At 37.9% G+C, this 14,480-nt stretch overlaps 2 protein-coding genes across 4 annotated transcripts; one reads left to right on the top strand and one right to left on the bottom strand.

Moving 5' to 3' along the window:
- The first annotated feature begins 3,363 nt into the window (after positions 1–3,363).
- Positions 3,364–8,356, top strand: LOC137718640 (probable glucan 1,3-alpha-glucosidase). Of its 3 annotated transcripts, none has more exons than XR_011065907.1 (8): positions 3,364–3,703; positions 3,803–3,898; positions 4,146–4,862; positions 4,947–5,037; positions 6,395–6,603; positions 6,680–6,789; positions 7,090–7,315; positions 7,392–8,356. XR_011065907.1 is itself a non-coding variant. In XM_068458193.1 (8 exons), exons 6-8 carry the CDS (start codon positions 6,738–6,740, stop codon positions 7,442–7,444), a joined length of 363 nt encoding a protein of 120 aa, XP_068314294.1. In that variant the 5' UTR covers positions 3,364–3,703; positions 3,803–3,898; positions 4,146–4,862; positions 4,947–5,037; positions 6,395–6,603; positions 6,680–6,737; the 3' UTR covers positions 7,445–8,356. The 3 variants fall into 3 exon arrangements, 2 of the variants coding, with proteins under 2 accessions (XP_068314294.1, XP_068314303.1); XM_068458193.1 differs by having other exon boundaries at positions 7,058–7,315; XM_068458202.1 differs by lacking the exons at positions 3,364–3,703; positions 3,803–3,898; positions 4,146–4,862 and having other exon boundaries at positions 4,927–5,037; positions 7,058–7,315.
- Positions 8,357–8,373: 17 nt separating this feature from the next.
- LOC137736082 (WAT1-related protein At2g39510-like) lies at positions 8,374–11,996 on the bottom strand. Its single transcript, XM_068475440.1, has 8 exons — positions 11,895–11,996; positions 11,245–11,297; positions 9,617–9,865; positions 9,423–9,539; positions 9,095–9,323; positions 8,778–8,945; positions 8,540–8,691; positions 8,374–8,452 (listed from the first exon to the last, which is right to left on the bottom strand). The coding sequence occupies exons 1-8, from the start codon at positions 11,994–11,996 to the stop codon at positions 8,374–8,376; spliced, it is 1,149 nt and encodes a 382-aa protein (XP_068331541.1).
- Between the last annotated feature and the right edge of the window lie 2,484 nt (positions 11,997–14,480).

Consider the following 14,480-nt stretch of genomic DNA (forward strand, 5'->3'; position numbering starts at 1 on the left):
AATCGTCTTGGAGAGATTTTTCGATATTCTCAAAATATAAGGTAAAATTGTGTCATTATATAAGGGGAGTTTTAACAAAACACTTTTGGTACTGTTCACTTTAATGAAAAATGATATTTTTACTCTAAAAAGTCACTTATAGTATTATTCATTTACAATATTTTTTTGTCATTTTAATTAAAACTCAAAATTTTCAAAATTTTTTCATTAGTTTTTCTTTATATAAGTGGTGAGACTCTTCTAAAAGAGAGGAATAGAGAGTGAAGTGGGTTCCGCTTATCACCTATAATTAATACCGTTATATTTGCATGGCTGCAATTGCCTTAATTAATTTTGAATTCGGTTGCCATTTATTTGAATTTGCTCCTGCTAATTGCATTATTTTGAGGTGCTCCTGCTGATTAAATTGTGAAAGCATTTTTAATGCAAGATAAAAACCAAGCCCACTATTCTTTTATTTATGACAAAATAATGCCCAGTAATGATTTAAAATGATTATTTCTAGCTAATGTGAATTATCTCCCTTGGAGAGAAGCAAAATGTGAAATGTAAAAATCATATTGAAAATTGAATTACAATTGAAACACGCATTAATCTAACGCATATAACATCTCATTTGCATCTTTGAGAGATGTGAATACTGAATGCGGATTATAATCAAATGGACGAGCATACATTTGAGATATTATGTAACAGAAAAAAAAGAAAAAAAAAAAGAGATTTAAGTAATAAAGTTTCAACTAGAGAAAAAGAAATAAGAGGAATCCTCCTTTTCAATTATTTATTCATGCAAACACTTATTCATACAACTCTTTTTGTCCCAATCACTTCTGCCAAATGTACATAAGATCCCATCGATCCTTAGACTCGTCGAAAGAAAACGCTCCGGTTTGTTTGATTCTCCACCAACACTTGTCACCGCATCGCTCATCATCTCGTTGAGCTTTGTACACATCAAAGCTTCCATGGACATTTTGCCATAACATGTAGCAATAGAACACTGTGTTTGGGAAGAGAGCATTGGACTTGAATTCCCAATGGAAGGAGTTCTCAAACGAGAGGTCGTGTTTGCCAAGATCGTCGTCATTGGATTTGCAGTGAAGAGTCAGGACAATATTTGGTCCCAGATAATTAGTTATGTTCACGACTCGTTTTGGGACGTCCATACCCAAAGTATGAAAAGCCAAACTGCATTCTGATAACAACAAGAGCAATGATAAGATCATAAGCAATGCTATGATCAAGAAACTCAAGCCTCGAGCTCAAGTCATCAAGAATATCCCTAATCTCATTCCCGCCAGCATTGGCACTACTCCTACTCGGATTTCTTTTCGGCACTGCCGGTGATTCATAACCAGCAATGCCAAAAACGTTGGGCTCATCAAGCACTGGTTGTTTGTCAGCATGATCACTGTCGGCCCCATAAGAAACTTTACAGAGACGGCGTCTACCTTCAATCTTAACCTTTGAAGGTTTTTCCTCTTCTAAAATTGATTCCGTAAACGAACGCAAAAACGCAATGTAAGAAAAAAATTAAAGAGGGAAGAGAGTGAAGTGTTTATTAGGGTTAATAGTACCGGCGGGTGAGGAAGAAGGATTGGGTGGAGGAGGAGGAAGGAGGTCTTGAAGGAGGCGATAGTGGCTGTCGTTTAGACTCTCTGGTTTTTTGCTGCTTTTCAACTCCGCCATTTCCAAGGTAAATATGACAACTTTTTAATTTTATTTTTCGTTTTTAATGTTTGCGGTGTTTCCATGCCAGCCCAGGAGCTTGTCATTCCCGCTTTCGAGTGCTAACTTTCAAACTTTCAATTTTTTCTTTCTTTTAATATTCGATAAATTAGTAACTTTAGTTAAATAATACTAGCATATGGACACACACAAAGTGTGTGTTTTATTTTTATTTTTGAAATAGAAGGAGAGAGGAAAGAGTGATAGAGAATGTGGTAATATGAATTTTTTATTTTTTTATTTTTTTTAATTAGAGATATGTTAAGATTACATGTAGATGAGGTTTTGAAAAAAACAGCAAAATTTGGTGCATGAAATTACATTTCTGCCTTATATTTCTTATTCATGTTCTTTTTAATTAGAAGGTTAAACTGATAATTTCATAAAATTTTAGTTAACAATGAGTGTTTTATTAATTAGTAGAGATTATTAGTCGATCACAATTTGAGGTTAACGTTCCAAATTAGTAAGAGTGTTATTGAACGCACTGTATTTTGTTAATTTTCCACCTATATTATAATTTCACTCAAACCAATTATCATATAGAAATCCAAATAAATTTTTTAATTTTGATCTTATGTGTATTAGATGAAAATATTGATATGATATGGTTTATGATTTTTTTTTTATTAATTTCATTAAGTGTTGGATAAATCATATATATCACATCTCAACCCGGGGCGGATCACTTCCCAGGCCCTCTCCACCACCGTAGCACGATATTGTCCGCTTTGGGCTTACCATTCCCTCACGGTTTTGTTTTTGGGACCTCACGAGCAACTTCCCAGTGGGTCACCCATCATGGGATTGCTCTAGCCCCCTTCTCGCTTAACTTCGGAGTTCCTACGGAACCCGAAACCAGTGAGCTCCCAAAAGGCCTCGTGCTAGGTAGGGATTGGAATATACATATAAGGATCACTCCCCTGGGCGATGTGGGATGTCACAATCCACCCCCCTTAGGGGCCCGACGTCCTCGTCGGCACACACGCGACCAGGGTTAGGCTTTGATACCAAATTATCACATCCCCGCCCGGGGCGGGATCACTTATCGGGCCCGCTCCACCACCGTAGCACGATATTGTCCGATTTGGGCCCCGATCACGCCCTCACGGTTTTGTTTTTGGGAACTCACACGAGAACTTCCCGATGGGTCACCCATCCTGGGAATGCTCTCGCGCGCTACTCGCTTAACTTCGGAGTTCCAACGGAACCCGAAACCAGTGAGCTCCCAAAAGGCCTCGTGCTAGGTAGGAATTGGAATATACATATAATGATCACTCCCCTGGACGATGTGGGATGTCACACATATATATATATATACATGTCTTCATTAGTTTATATAATTTTATATTTTGAATAACCCAATTTTGCGTCATAGTTGAAATTCTAAATTCGCATCGACGTCATACAATTGAATAAGTAAAATATATTTGTCTACCACATTAGCACACTAACATAATATTTAACGAAAAGACAACAAAAAGACCCAATTGATATGAAAATGATGAAAATTTTATTTCAAAACACCACTTTGATTGGAAGGCCATAATTTGAGGCCATAATATTCCGTGTAAGGGAAAATAAAGGGCACACTAATTGGCGGGAAATAGACGCTTCACACATTGCTCGCGAAACCCTTGGTGAACCCCGAAAACAAAATCAAAGTAGACGAACAAGGGCACAGAAAAAAGGGCCAGCGCGGCCACACCCGGCGGCGAATCCAGACAAGCAGCAGGCCACATCCCCAGAAGAAGAATTCGTCGACGAGGAAGTGTTCGGTCTTCCTTGACGAAACCTTATTCGAGAACGAGGACGACCTCTTTCTCCGCGACATAGAGCAACGCCAGTCCCTCACGTCCCGGCTCTCTCCCATGCCTACACTTCTGCCTCCCGAAGCATCGGTGACATAGAGCAGCGCCAGTCCCTCGCATCCCGCCTCTCTCCCATGCCTACACTTCCGCCTCCCGAAGCATCGGTCTGTCAGCCTTTTCCAATTTTGCTCGATTCTCTATTTTTACGGGTGTATTTATTTAAAATTGTTAAAATCTCTTTCTTTCCTGGTTGTGGGTTGTAGCTCTTCAGTAATTGGAGATTGATTGTGTATTTGGAGAGAGCCATAGATGTTCCGGGTCCGCTTCCATTATCCAAATTATTGGGGTTACAAAGGAAGGTTAGCTTGTGCTCCTAATTTCTTTTATGTTTATTATTCTGCTGTGAAAATGTTTGGTTGGTGACTGAGAAACCTGAATATAACTGTAATTTTGTAACACTAAAGCATCGGTGTTGTTGTTTCGTCAAGCATGTTGGTTATTTGTCTCAGAAATGCAACTTCTACCGAGTATTCTATGTTGCTGCACGGGAATAAATTATGCTACCAAACTAAACAAAGATAATGTCTTTGTTTGGTAATTCAATAGGGGAGGATGGGGGAGGTCAACAGGAACAGCAAGGTACAAAAATTCATTTGCCATATTGAAATGGTGCAGAAGAGGAGTGTTTTACCAGCAGCAAGATTCTGAACCTTTTCTCAAAATTGTTGTTGCTTTGCCAACAATGGTGGCCAGCTGCCGGGGTAAAATTTCAGTTTCATTAACATTCGATAACATGCAGGATCTGAATTACTTTCTTGGATGAAACATCTACATTGCATTTTATGGTTGATTATCACATAACTTCTTAGACGACAAATGTTCTCCCCCTTCTTTCATGTCTTTCTTTGTGTACCATTGTACTGATCTAATTTACTCGTTGGAAGGACTATATTTGGAGAGCAGTCCTCATATTTTGTCTTGCACCTTGCATATCAATATGTACTGCAATGTTTCCAGCTGTGGCTTATGCCTAAAACTGTTTTATTACTCTTCTATGCTTCCCCAATCTGCCAGGCATTCTTGAAAAAGGCATACAAATCGATGGCCTTGGTATGAAGAAATTCATGACATATGATATGACAACAATGTTCCTTATGCTCTTCTTTCCATGATTGATTGCGTCATAGTTGGTGGAAATTGGATTGAGGTCCCTGCGGGACCCTGCTGGACAATATAAGATAACTAAGCCTTTGTCGTACTGCCAGTAAGAGTTGCATTGCCTATATCCTTACGCATTCAAGGCACTATTTGGAGTTTGGCGAAGTATGTAATGAATGCCATTTACATTTTGAGCTATTTCCTACTTGATTTATCTGTCCTTGACTAACCATTTTCTTAGATATTCAGACTTTATCAGCCATACTCCAGAAGGGAAATTTTTTGAAGATGGCTCCATTTCGCATATTGAGCTTTGATATTGAGTGTGCTGGCTGTAAAGGTCATTTTCATGAGCCTATCCTGTTCTTTTCATTCCGAGTGTCTTAAATAAAATATTTAAGTGATGTGCACAAACTAGGATGACAAAAATGACAAGACAGTAGGTACCACATGGATGACAAATATGCACAAACTGGAATTTGTTGTTATGGTTCTTTATGTCTTAAATAAAATAGCTAACATGGATGACAAAAATGACAAGACAGTAGAATTTTGAAACATGTCATATCATCTTCCAGCGTGGTCGGTTAGCATACTGCCAGACTGCAAGAATGTAGTGTTTAATACAGCAACGGTAACTATTAAGTTTCTGATGCCTGCATTCTATTAATGTCAGTTTTAAATGTTTGAATGTTTAGCTTATCTTGTATACAAAATGCACGTATCACGTATATCTCTATATATATATATATATATATATAGAGATAGAGAGAGAGACTATTTAGATCTTACAACATGCAGGATGCTGTTCAAACTACAAGTCAGATGATGCAGGCCACCTTAATTATTACATTTAGATCTTAGTGTTTATGCTGTCCTGTATGACGAACTTGGCATCCTAGTAAAATGATCTGAACCGTCTAATTTTTAAATCTCAATTCACGATTCATCCTTGTCACGAAATCAGCCAACTATGGAGATACTGAATCATTTTATGACCATCATGATGACCCTTAAACAGAGGTTTAAAAAACAGACAGTTCAGATAATTAAACTATAATGCAGAGGTATTTCTGTGTTTTCCCTAAAATGGGGACCCCTCTTGAGATGCTCGGTTTATATGTATACATGTGTGTGCTCCCATTCATGAGGAAACAGTGAAACAATGAAACGGTGTGTGTGTGTCCACATGTGAGCGCATACAAAGAGAATATATAGAAAGGAAACAATAGAACAATGAAATAATATGCATATGGAAATGATATGAAAATGATATATTGTCGTTCTTGGGAGAGGCCCTGAACATTGCAAATTGTTCTCTAACTGGTCTGGTTTACATGATTGACTAGTAAGCTGGCATGCTCTACAAGTTATGGCATATATGACGGGAGAGAGTTTGAAATAAAACTCTCTTGTACTAAGATCTACGATCTACATTACCTTATCAAGAAATATTCCATTGATTTATGAGTCCTCAACAAGTGATATAGGAATAACTGCTGATGAATTGGCGATGACATTGTACTAAGATCAATGATCTACGTTACTTTGTCATGAAATATGCCCTTGATTTCTGTGCTCTTTGCAAGTGATTCACAAATAAATACTGATGCCATATGCCCCTGCTTGTCCTGAATTTTTTTTGTATCACTTTAGCTTTGAATTAGGGTTTAAGTTCAACATTGATTTTCCAACAGGTTGGATCCCAAAGCTCTGCTGTTGAAATGTTACCTGTGAGTTTGTAGCAATCAGTGGGATCAGCAGATAAAAGCTTGAAGTTCTGAAATGGGATGTGTTTTTGGAGAAAGCTGGGATTTGGGGTGAAGCTGACTTCGTAAAAAAGTGGCTTGGTAGATCACGTTAACACTACAAAATTTACCAGTGAATACCTTTTGTATACAACAAGGTTTGTCTCTGCTCGTTCAAAAAAAAAAATAACGGCATAGGATTCTTTATTTGACTCATAGGATTCTTTAATGCAGCTTATTGGTCGGTGAAAATGAAGAGTTCTTAAAGAAAGGAAGCTCAACAGTTCTTTTAATGGAATCAAAGGGTCATTCTCTGCATTCTTTTGTGAATCAAGAACTCCAAGGTTATTTTTCTTGTCTAAACTATTTATGGTCAGTATTCAAAATGCAAACTTCTATGGATTTGCTTCTTTTTCTGTTTAAGTCATACCTGATCTGCAGGACTAGGTATTTTGAGGATACACTTATGTTTGTAAAGATAATTTGTGGTTGAATTGAGACAGAAGTTTGTGACTTTTTCTTATTTCATGAAAACGTCTCATAAATTGAGACAGAAGTTGATGTTGAGAATATAATAATCTTACATAGGGTATTCTTGGCGTTTCATGTCAGTAAATAAGCTCCTGGTTCTCCACCTTTGGCAGTTGGCTCTGGGTTGGATGCCTATGGGTACTACTTTGGCGACAGCAGATGGGCTTGTGAAGCGAGGTGATGGAAGGGATATACCTTTTGTTTTGTCGAGAGCAGTATTTGCTGGAAGTCAAAGGTATGGAGCGGTATGGACAGGAGATAATTTAGCTGATTGGGATCACCTTAGGGTTTCAGTTCCAATAGTTTTGACGCTTGGTCTTACTGGGATCTCATTGTCAGGTATCAAAAGCAATATATTCTTATTAACGCGAAGTGTCTTTTTCAACTGGTGCTCATGGCTGTAATGTTGTTACAGGTGCTGATGGTGGGTTCTTTGACAATCCAGAACGTGAGTTGTTAGTTCGTTAGTATCAGTTCGGAGCATGCTATCCATTTAGGCGAGCACCATGGTAATTTGGGTAGGAGTTGCTCCCTATGATGGTTTTGCACTTAGTTTTGCACACATTTGTTTTGCACACATTTTAAACCTCTGGATGGTTCACCATCTGGAGATTGAAGATGCACTTGGACATTTGCGTATCCATTTCGTATAGGACCTAGAATCAATGTTTTGTATTGCCTAAGCATTTTGGTGATGCGGTGGATAGATATATTTATTGGAATTTAAAATTTACTACCTATGCCAAATTGTTTATACGTTTAACGTTTTAACTGAAATATGATTGTAGATTGAAATACTTAACACTTTAGACCAACACTTACATACCATTTAACTGTGAAGTTGGAACACTATTCTAGTTTCTTTTTCTAGTACCTTTTTGAAGTGAATTATTCTTTGTAGCATGAAAAGTGTATGTTGTAGTAGAGTGGATGGTTGTGAATTTTTTGTTGAAGTGTTGCAGGTGATAGCACTTAATAGTTCACAAGCAGCCGAAGGTGAACTCTGTGTCGACGATGGTGGAAGGTTTGAATTTCAGGAAGGGGCATGCATCCATGATCGTTTTGTATTCTCAGATTGGAAGCTCACATCTCTTAATATGGCAGCCGCTGCGCCTGGCCAAACCCAGTTTTCTTCTGAATGTGTTGTTGAGAGGATTATTTTGTTATATGTGTGTGTGTGTGTGTGTGTGTGTGTGTGTGTATTACATCGTGAATAACAAAATTCAATGGAAGTGAATCTTTCTCCATACATAGTCTTCTTTGAAGAGATGTGTTCAAATTATCTGAGTGTACAAACAAACACCTATATTCCATTTGTGAAATTACACACCACCAATACTTTGTATCTATATATTTATATATTTACAGCATCTAAACTTTTATTTGAAGTCAAACTGCTACGCGTCGAGTGCTGGCTGCCTCCTGCCCCAGTGGAAAACGAGAAGGCCTATCACTATAACACCACCTCCAGCAATGCTGAAACATAAAACGAACTTTTAAGTTTTCACGATATGTTATGATTAAACAAAATCTTGTATAAAAAGATGTAGGGTTTTTTTTTACCTCCCACTGTCAAGTTCCTCCTTTAATATTGTAAACCCTAATACCATTACAACAACGGTGGCTAGGGGACTAAAGGAGGTCAAAAAGACCGCGTCTCTCATCCGGATCACCCGGCTCTGTAGCCATGCCGTGAATGCAGAAATCACCACACCCTACAAGAACAAGCCAAGAGTTAGAATCATGTACATATTACACAGCCAAAAGATCATTTCAAAATTCAAATTGCAAAAAAGCTCACCGAGTATAGGTAGCATGCAAGCTTCACGTTCAAACCCAGCATCCATGCATACGTAGTCCTCCCAGTAAGCGCGACAGCCACTATAGTGTCCATCAGCGCTCCAATGGCGACAACGTATGCATTAAGCCAAACTAATGGGAAGTCAGCGTACTTCGTAGTAGTCTCTTGCTGAAATAACACAAAAACAAACGCAAATTGTAAGATAAAGATAAATGTCATTTTGAAAGCAAATGTGTTTGTGTTTTCATTCGAGTGCGCACAATGTGTTTGTGTGTTTTAAGTCAACCCAAAAACAAACAAAACGTAAGCACGCTTACCATCAACAAGTTGTAGCATACTGAAAGAATCACTGAAATCCCGACTAACAGTGGACCTCTAACCCAATTATTAGATAGCTTGTAAGGGTGGCCACTGCTAGTGGAGGCGTACGCAATGGTAATGGTGGGGCCATCAATCAGACTCACAGCTACGGCTCCACCGATCACCATCAACACCCCCAGCAATTTTGCTTGACTAGGTCTCTCATGGATGTGGACCGTCTCCGACCTGTAACACAAAAAATGACAATCAAATTTAAATACTTTAATTTATTAACAAAAATTAAATGAGTTGTAAATGACAATTAGCCGATAATTTAGAATATACCTGCGATACCACGAGACGATGAATGTCAAGGCCGGGCCAACTGCGATAATACAACTAGAGAAACTGGCCGGCGTGAACCGTAGTCCAGCAAACACAGCAAGTTGCCCCAAAAATGGCCTGTTAAATGAAAAATAATTAATCCTTGAAATATAAATTATTTGTTTTTCAATTTTTATTTAAGATAGGGTACTTACTCAAAAACGGCCAAGCAAATGATCCAAGCTAAGAGACAGCCCTTGGGAACCGGAGGTCTTTGTCTGCTGTAGAGCGCCGCTACAAGTAGAGCACACAAAGCTACTATGTTTTTATAACATAAAAACACAGTGAACTTCATATTAGCTCTGAACGCACTCTTGATCATGATAGAGTTGCACCCGATAAGCACTTGGATTGTAAACCCAAGAACATACGGGATAGCTCCCTTCACTCTTCCCACCGATGAACTATACCAAAAAAAAAAAAATTAGAATAATATTTAAATTTTAGAAGGAGTTATAATCACGTGGCAGAGAAACGAATCCAAGTTGATGAATTCTTGAACATATTAGCTTAGAAGTAATATGTTGGAATTTTGAGAAGAAAATATTTTCTGACCTATACTTTTAAAAGTGCGGGTCTTTGTCTTCTGAACTCTCTTCCACTCAAAAATGGAGGGTTCAGCAAGCCCTTTTCCAGAACACTTTGCACTCTTGGTGCTCATGTCACAAGATTTTATTTTAGCTTTAACATATCTTGTTCTTCAGAGTCGGGTAGGGAGAAACAAAAACGTTTTTCTCCACTTTGATGCCTTTTTTCATGTTGCTTTCTTGCTGCCATCTTTTGGTTGAAGAATGAAAAAACACAACATGGTTTTCTTGACTGCAGATGTTGAGGGCAGTGAGCAATGACTTTCTGCTCTATTTTCACCAGCACCTTGCAAAGTTTCTCTCTAACAAACGCCGTTCTTCTAGAGGGAAACAAACACCTTCCTTGACTGCAGCCTTCCATCTTTTCTGCTCCTTTTTTTCTCTTTCTTCTTGTTGGATTCGGCAGAGGTTGAACACTTTGTGCTCCAAACTTGTTCCTCTCCAATCTTTTTCTTCTTCTCTTCTCTTTGAACCGAAGTTTTGATACCATGTTGGAATTTTGAAGTGGAAAAGAAGAAGAAAATATTTTGACAACTTTGGTAGAGGGGGCTCTTCGGCTCTCCCTCAATCTTGTGTTGTATTTTCACATTAGAGAGACATTGTTCTCTCTTTCTCTCTGGATTCACACGGTTAGCTTTTCGTTTATAGGAAAAGTCTACCCAGTTACTTCTCTCACACGCCACACATTTACATGGTGGAGAATGGAGATTAGCTCACTTGAAGTACATATTATGCACACAAGCACTTGACACTAACTGCATAACTAAACAATGCACAAGTTTGAAGATATTTCTTCCAACTCTTCTCACACTTCCACTAGCTTTGGATCCTATGGTCTCTTGTACACCAAGCATGTATTGGTGTAGTTATATTGATATCAAAACAAATTACCGTTAATATTTCAACATATAATATATATACACTTTATGTAATGAATCAAGAAGTGAACAACTATTGGCATTCATACATAAGAATAATTGAAATATAACCATCGGCATTCCATTTATACGACGTCAATCTTTATTCTTACTTTCCTAAGATGGTTTCTACTAAGTGCAGGTTTGCTTAAATAAGAACCAATGCGAAATAGAATTAACATAAGAAAAATTAAATAAAGCTTGCGTGTGGGTGAAACAAAAACCATATGGACATTAAAGTGAAAAAATGGATGGATGTGAGTGGAGGGACAAACTTACGTAAGGTGCGGGAACATCCAAAGCGGCAACTGCTGTAGAGTCAGCATCTCAAGCTGCAATTAACAAATAAATATTGAGTTTATACTTTATAACAAGATATCTTAAAAGTCTTACACATAACAAACAATGAAACAAGCAACAGAAATCGGTGGGGCATTACAGCTTTGGTGAAAAAGGGCATTAACCTCACCCCTCCCCTTTTGCCCTCCTTTTCAAAACAAACAAATACAATTGACAACAACTAGTCTACTTAATAAGGTTTCAGCTTTGTCATCCCCATTATTTCAGTGTTGGCACGACAAGTTCAGTTGGGGAGACAGGATCATTGATCGCAGAGAGTTGATCAGCCAAGCTTTTGACATGAGAGAGATACTCGGGGATCGTCTTCGATCCTTTTTGAACGGAGAGAAGTTGGAATTTCAACTGTGCGGCATTAGCACCAAGTCGGTGAGGGTACCGCGAAGAATACTAACAACAAACTGATCAGTTTGAATTTTGAAACCATGTGAGGTTATCCGGATTAGGAACGGAAGCAGGAGGGAGGATAGTGGTTGGTGGGGTGGAACCGTGGAAGAGAGCAATCAATGATATATTTTTAACACTAGCACATGGCTGAAGATATGTTATGCCATGAATTCCATCTTGCTAACCTCAGGGTCATGGATAATTGCTTGAAGGTTACTAAGAATGTTGACCATGTGTTCAACCTCGCAGCTGATATGGGCAGAATGGGCTTCATTCAGTCTAACCATTCCGTCATCTTTTATAACAATACCATGATTAGCTTCAGCATGGTTGAAGCTTATCGGATCAATGATGTGAAGAGGCAACATTCAAAGAATATGTATAGTATCAGTGTAAAAATTATGAGTCTCTATTTTCCGGAAGTAGGCTTCCATGCCTGTCTACATACTTTGTATGTGGATATGTATAATGAACTTAGAGTCAAACACTAGCTAAATAGGAGCTTTGATACTGTATAAAACTTAGCCATTTCGAAGTACTGAAATACAAGCAAACAATAGGTTACTTTTAACTAGTTTACATGTAGCAAAGTTACAAAAGCCAATTTGCAGTAGTAATGAACAGCTTCTCTTCCAGATATAACTTCGTTCAACAAGGTTTACTTGGCACAACTTTCTTCCTTCTCTCTCCATTAGTTCTCTCCTACGGTATGTCCTACAAAGTTGTATAAGGGCAAGCCTATAGTTGCTCAAACAGCGATCAAAACCCTAACACAACCTGGGATATCATAATTCACTCTAAACAGTTACTAGAAACGGCGCCATGCCTTACAATAAGCACTAGATTCAAAGTTCAGGACAAGAACAGGACCTAAATAATCCGATAACCAAATGCATCATATATTCTTTGCAAACTGAAATCAATATCATTAATGTTTCACAAAATCTGAGGTGCACATCATACCAAAGATCACATTTTTTGGGATTAAAAAAGCACAAATCTTTCACAAAACCCAGTTGCACAAATCTTAACAAAACACAGTAATTAACAAATCAAAGCTGATGACAAATATATATTGCAGAAATTACTGTACATATTTTGCGACAGAAGTGGCTACGTGCTGCTGCCTGCTGGCTGGGTGCAGTCGGCGGCTACGGGAGAGGATGAGGATGAGGAGGAAGCTACGGGAAAAGAAAGGCAGCGGCAGAGAATGGATTAGGGTTTGTATTATGATTTAGATGGTGTAAATATTGAAAAAGATGAGGGAAGAAGCGTAAACAGGGCAAGGGAAACGGAGTTGCTGGAATTGGCAAGCAGAGCATAAACAGGGCAAGGGAAGGAGCGGGAAAGTCCTACTTTTGTAAATATATGACTCCATAAAAAGTAAAAAAAAATAAAAACTAGCGGGATTAATTTACTGCCATTAAATAATGACCGTTGATTTGTCATCTTATAAATGAATATTATTGATCACACATGGCTGTCATTGACTTTATGGCATCAAATTTCCAAAACCGTACTTCACATTTGTTTTTTTCTTTTTCAAATCCGTACATCACGTCAAGCAGAACGTTGCATATCCATGCTAGAAAATTTCTAATTTTCACTCTCACTGGATTATTATGATGCGCTAAAAGCTATGTTGGTAATATTTTTACTTATTTTTTCTATTAGAATAATGCGTTTTAAAGCATCTCCAATTTACGCTAAAAGTTTTATTTTGTATTTACTTTTCTATAAGAGCATTGTGTGTTAAAACACCTCCAATTTAAACCCCAATTTTGAGTTGCAAAAGTTGTAAAACCCAGGACAAGGATCTTCTTCGGATCATCGTTGTGAGGATCCGATGATCAATTAATTATGTTCGTTTATCGTACATCGTGCGGTCAATTTTCGTTTGATACTATTTATATTTAATTTTAAAATAATCTACAACCGCACGATGTAATATATTTAGAATATTGTTTAGAATATTCTGAACTGATGATCAAGGCCGAAAATTTGGAACTAGAATTCTATTTTATATTGTTGATGCCCTCTTTGTTTCGTCGGACCAAAATAAGAGAGAACAATAATGCTGTTGTAAATAAAAGTTTCATCTACTGTTTACTCATTTGTCATTCTTTTCGTTAAATTGTATTATTCTGAAGTAGTCATGGATAGGTCGATCCTACCAATAATTTCCCTCTAGAGTGTGTTATAAGGAGAGTATTCAGAAGCTCGCGAGGAGATGCAGGGGAAGTTGGCTGCTAAGAGTAGGCACATGGTTACCATTGTGGATCCTCATATTAAGCGGGATGATTCCAACTTTTTGCGCAAAAATGCCACAGAAAAGCGGTATTATGTTAGGATTCAATTTATGCGGCCTAGATAAATTGATCCTTGGGGTCCGGATTGGAAAGGATTATGACGGGTGGTGCTGACCTGGTTCACCATCTTATTTGGATATGATGAGGCCAGAGGTTAGGTCCAAAAGTTCACAATTGAGAATTATGTTGGTTCAACATATGACTAGGAAAATGTGGGAGATCAGATTGTCAAGACACGTTTATTAAGTTCAATCACAATGAAAAAAAATTGTTGCAGTAGCATCATGAACAAATATATGATTACGCTAAGAAATCACTCACTTTTTGATTGTGTAAGGAATCAGTTTTCGTTGTCACGTCGACATTTTTTGTCTTTCGTATTCGCTTGGACTCTCTCACTGCATTCTTGATCTCTAGTTCTTATATATTCTGATTGTTGCAGCATTAATATCTTTTGTGGAA

The sequence above is a fragment of the Pyrus communis genome, chromosome 1 (genome assembly GCF_963583255.1).
Source record: "Pyrus communis chromosome 1, drPyrComm1.1, whole genome shotgun sequence".
Taxonomy (NCBI): domain Eukaryota; kingdom Viridiplantae; phylum Streptophyta; class Magnoliopsida; order Rosales; family Rosaceae; genus Pyrus; species Pyrus communis.

Excerpts from the sequence above, each read along its gene's own strand:
- LOC137718640 (XM_068458193.1), top strand. The coding sequence starts at position 6,738 with ATGGAATCAAAGGGTCATTCTCTGCATTCTTTTGTGAATCAAGAACTC. Across the intron at positions 6,790-7,057 it reads TGTGAATCAAGAACTCCAAG|TAAATAAGCTCCTGGTTCTC; the intron begins GTTATTTTTCTT and ends GTTTCATGTCAG. Across the intron at positions 7,316-7,391 it reads TACTGGGATCTCATTGTCAG|GTGCTGATGGTGGGTTCTTT; the intron begins GTATCAAAAGCA and ends ATGTTGTTACAG.
- LOC137736082 (XM_068475440.1), bottom strand. The coding sequence starts at position 11,996 with ATGGTTAGACTGAATGAAGCCCATTCTGCCCATATCAGCTGCGAGGTT. Across the intron at positions 9,866-11,244 it reads TGGATGTTCCCGCACCTTAC|TTCATCGGTGGGAAGAGTGA; the intron begins GTAAGTTTGTCC and ends TTTTTGGTATAG. Across the intron at positions 9,540-9,616 it reads ATTTGCTTGGCCGTTTTTGA|GCCATTTTTGGGGCAACTTG; the intron begins GTAAGTACCCTA and ends TTCATTTAACAG.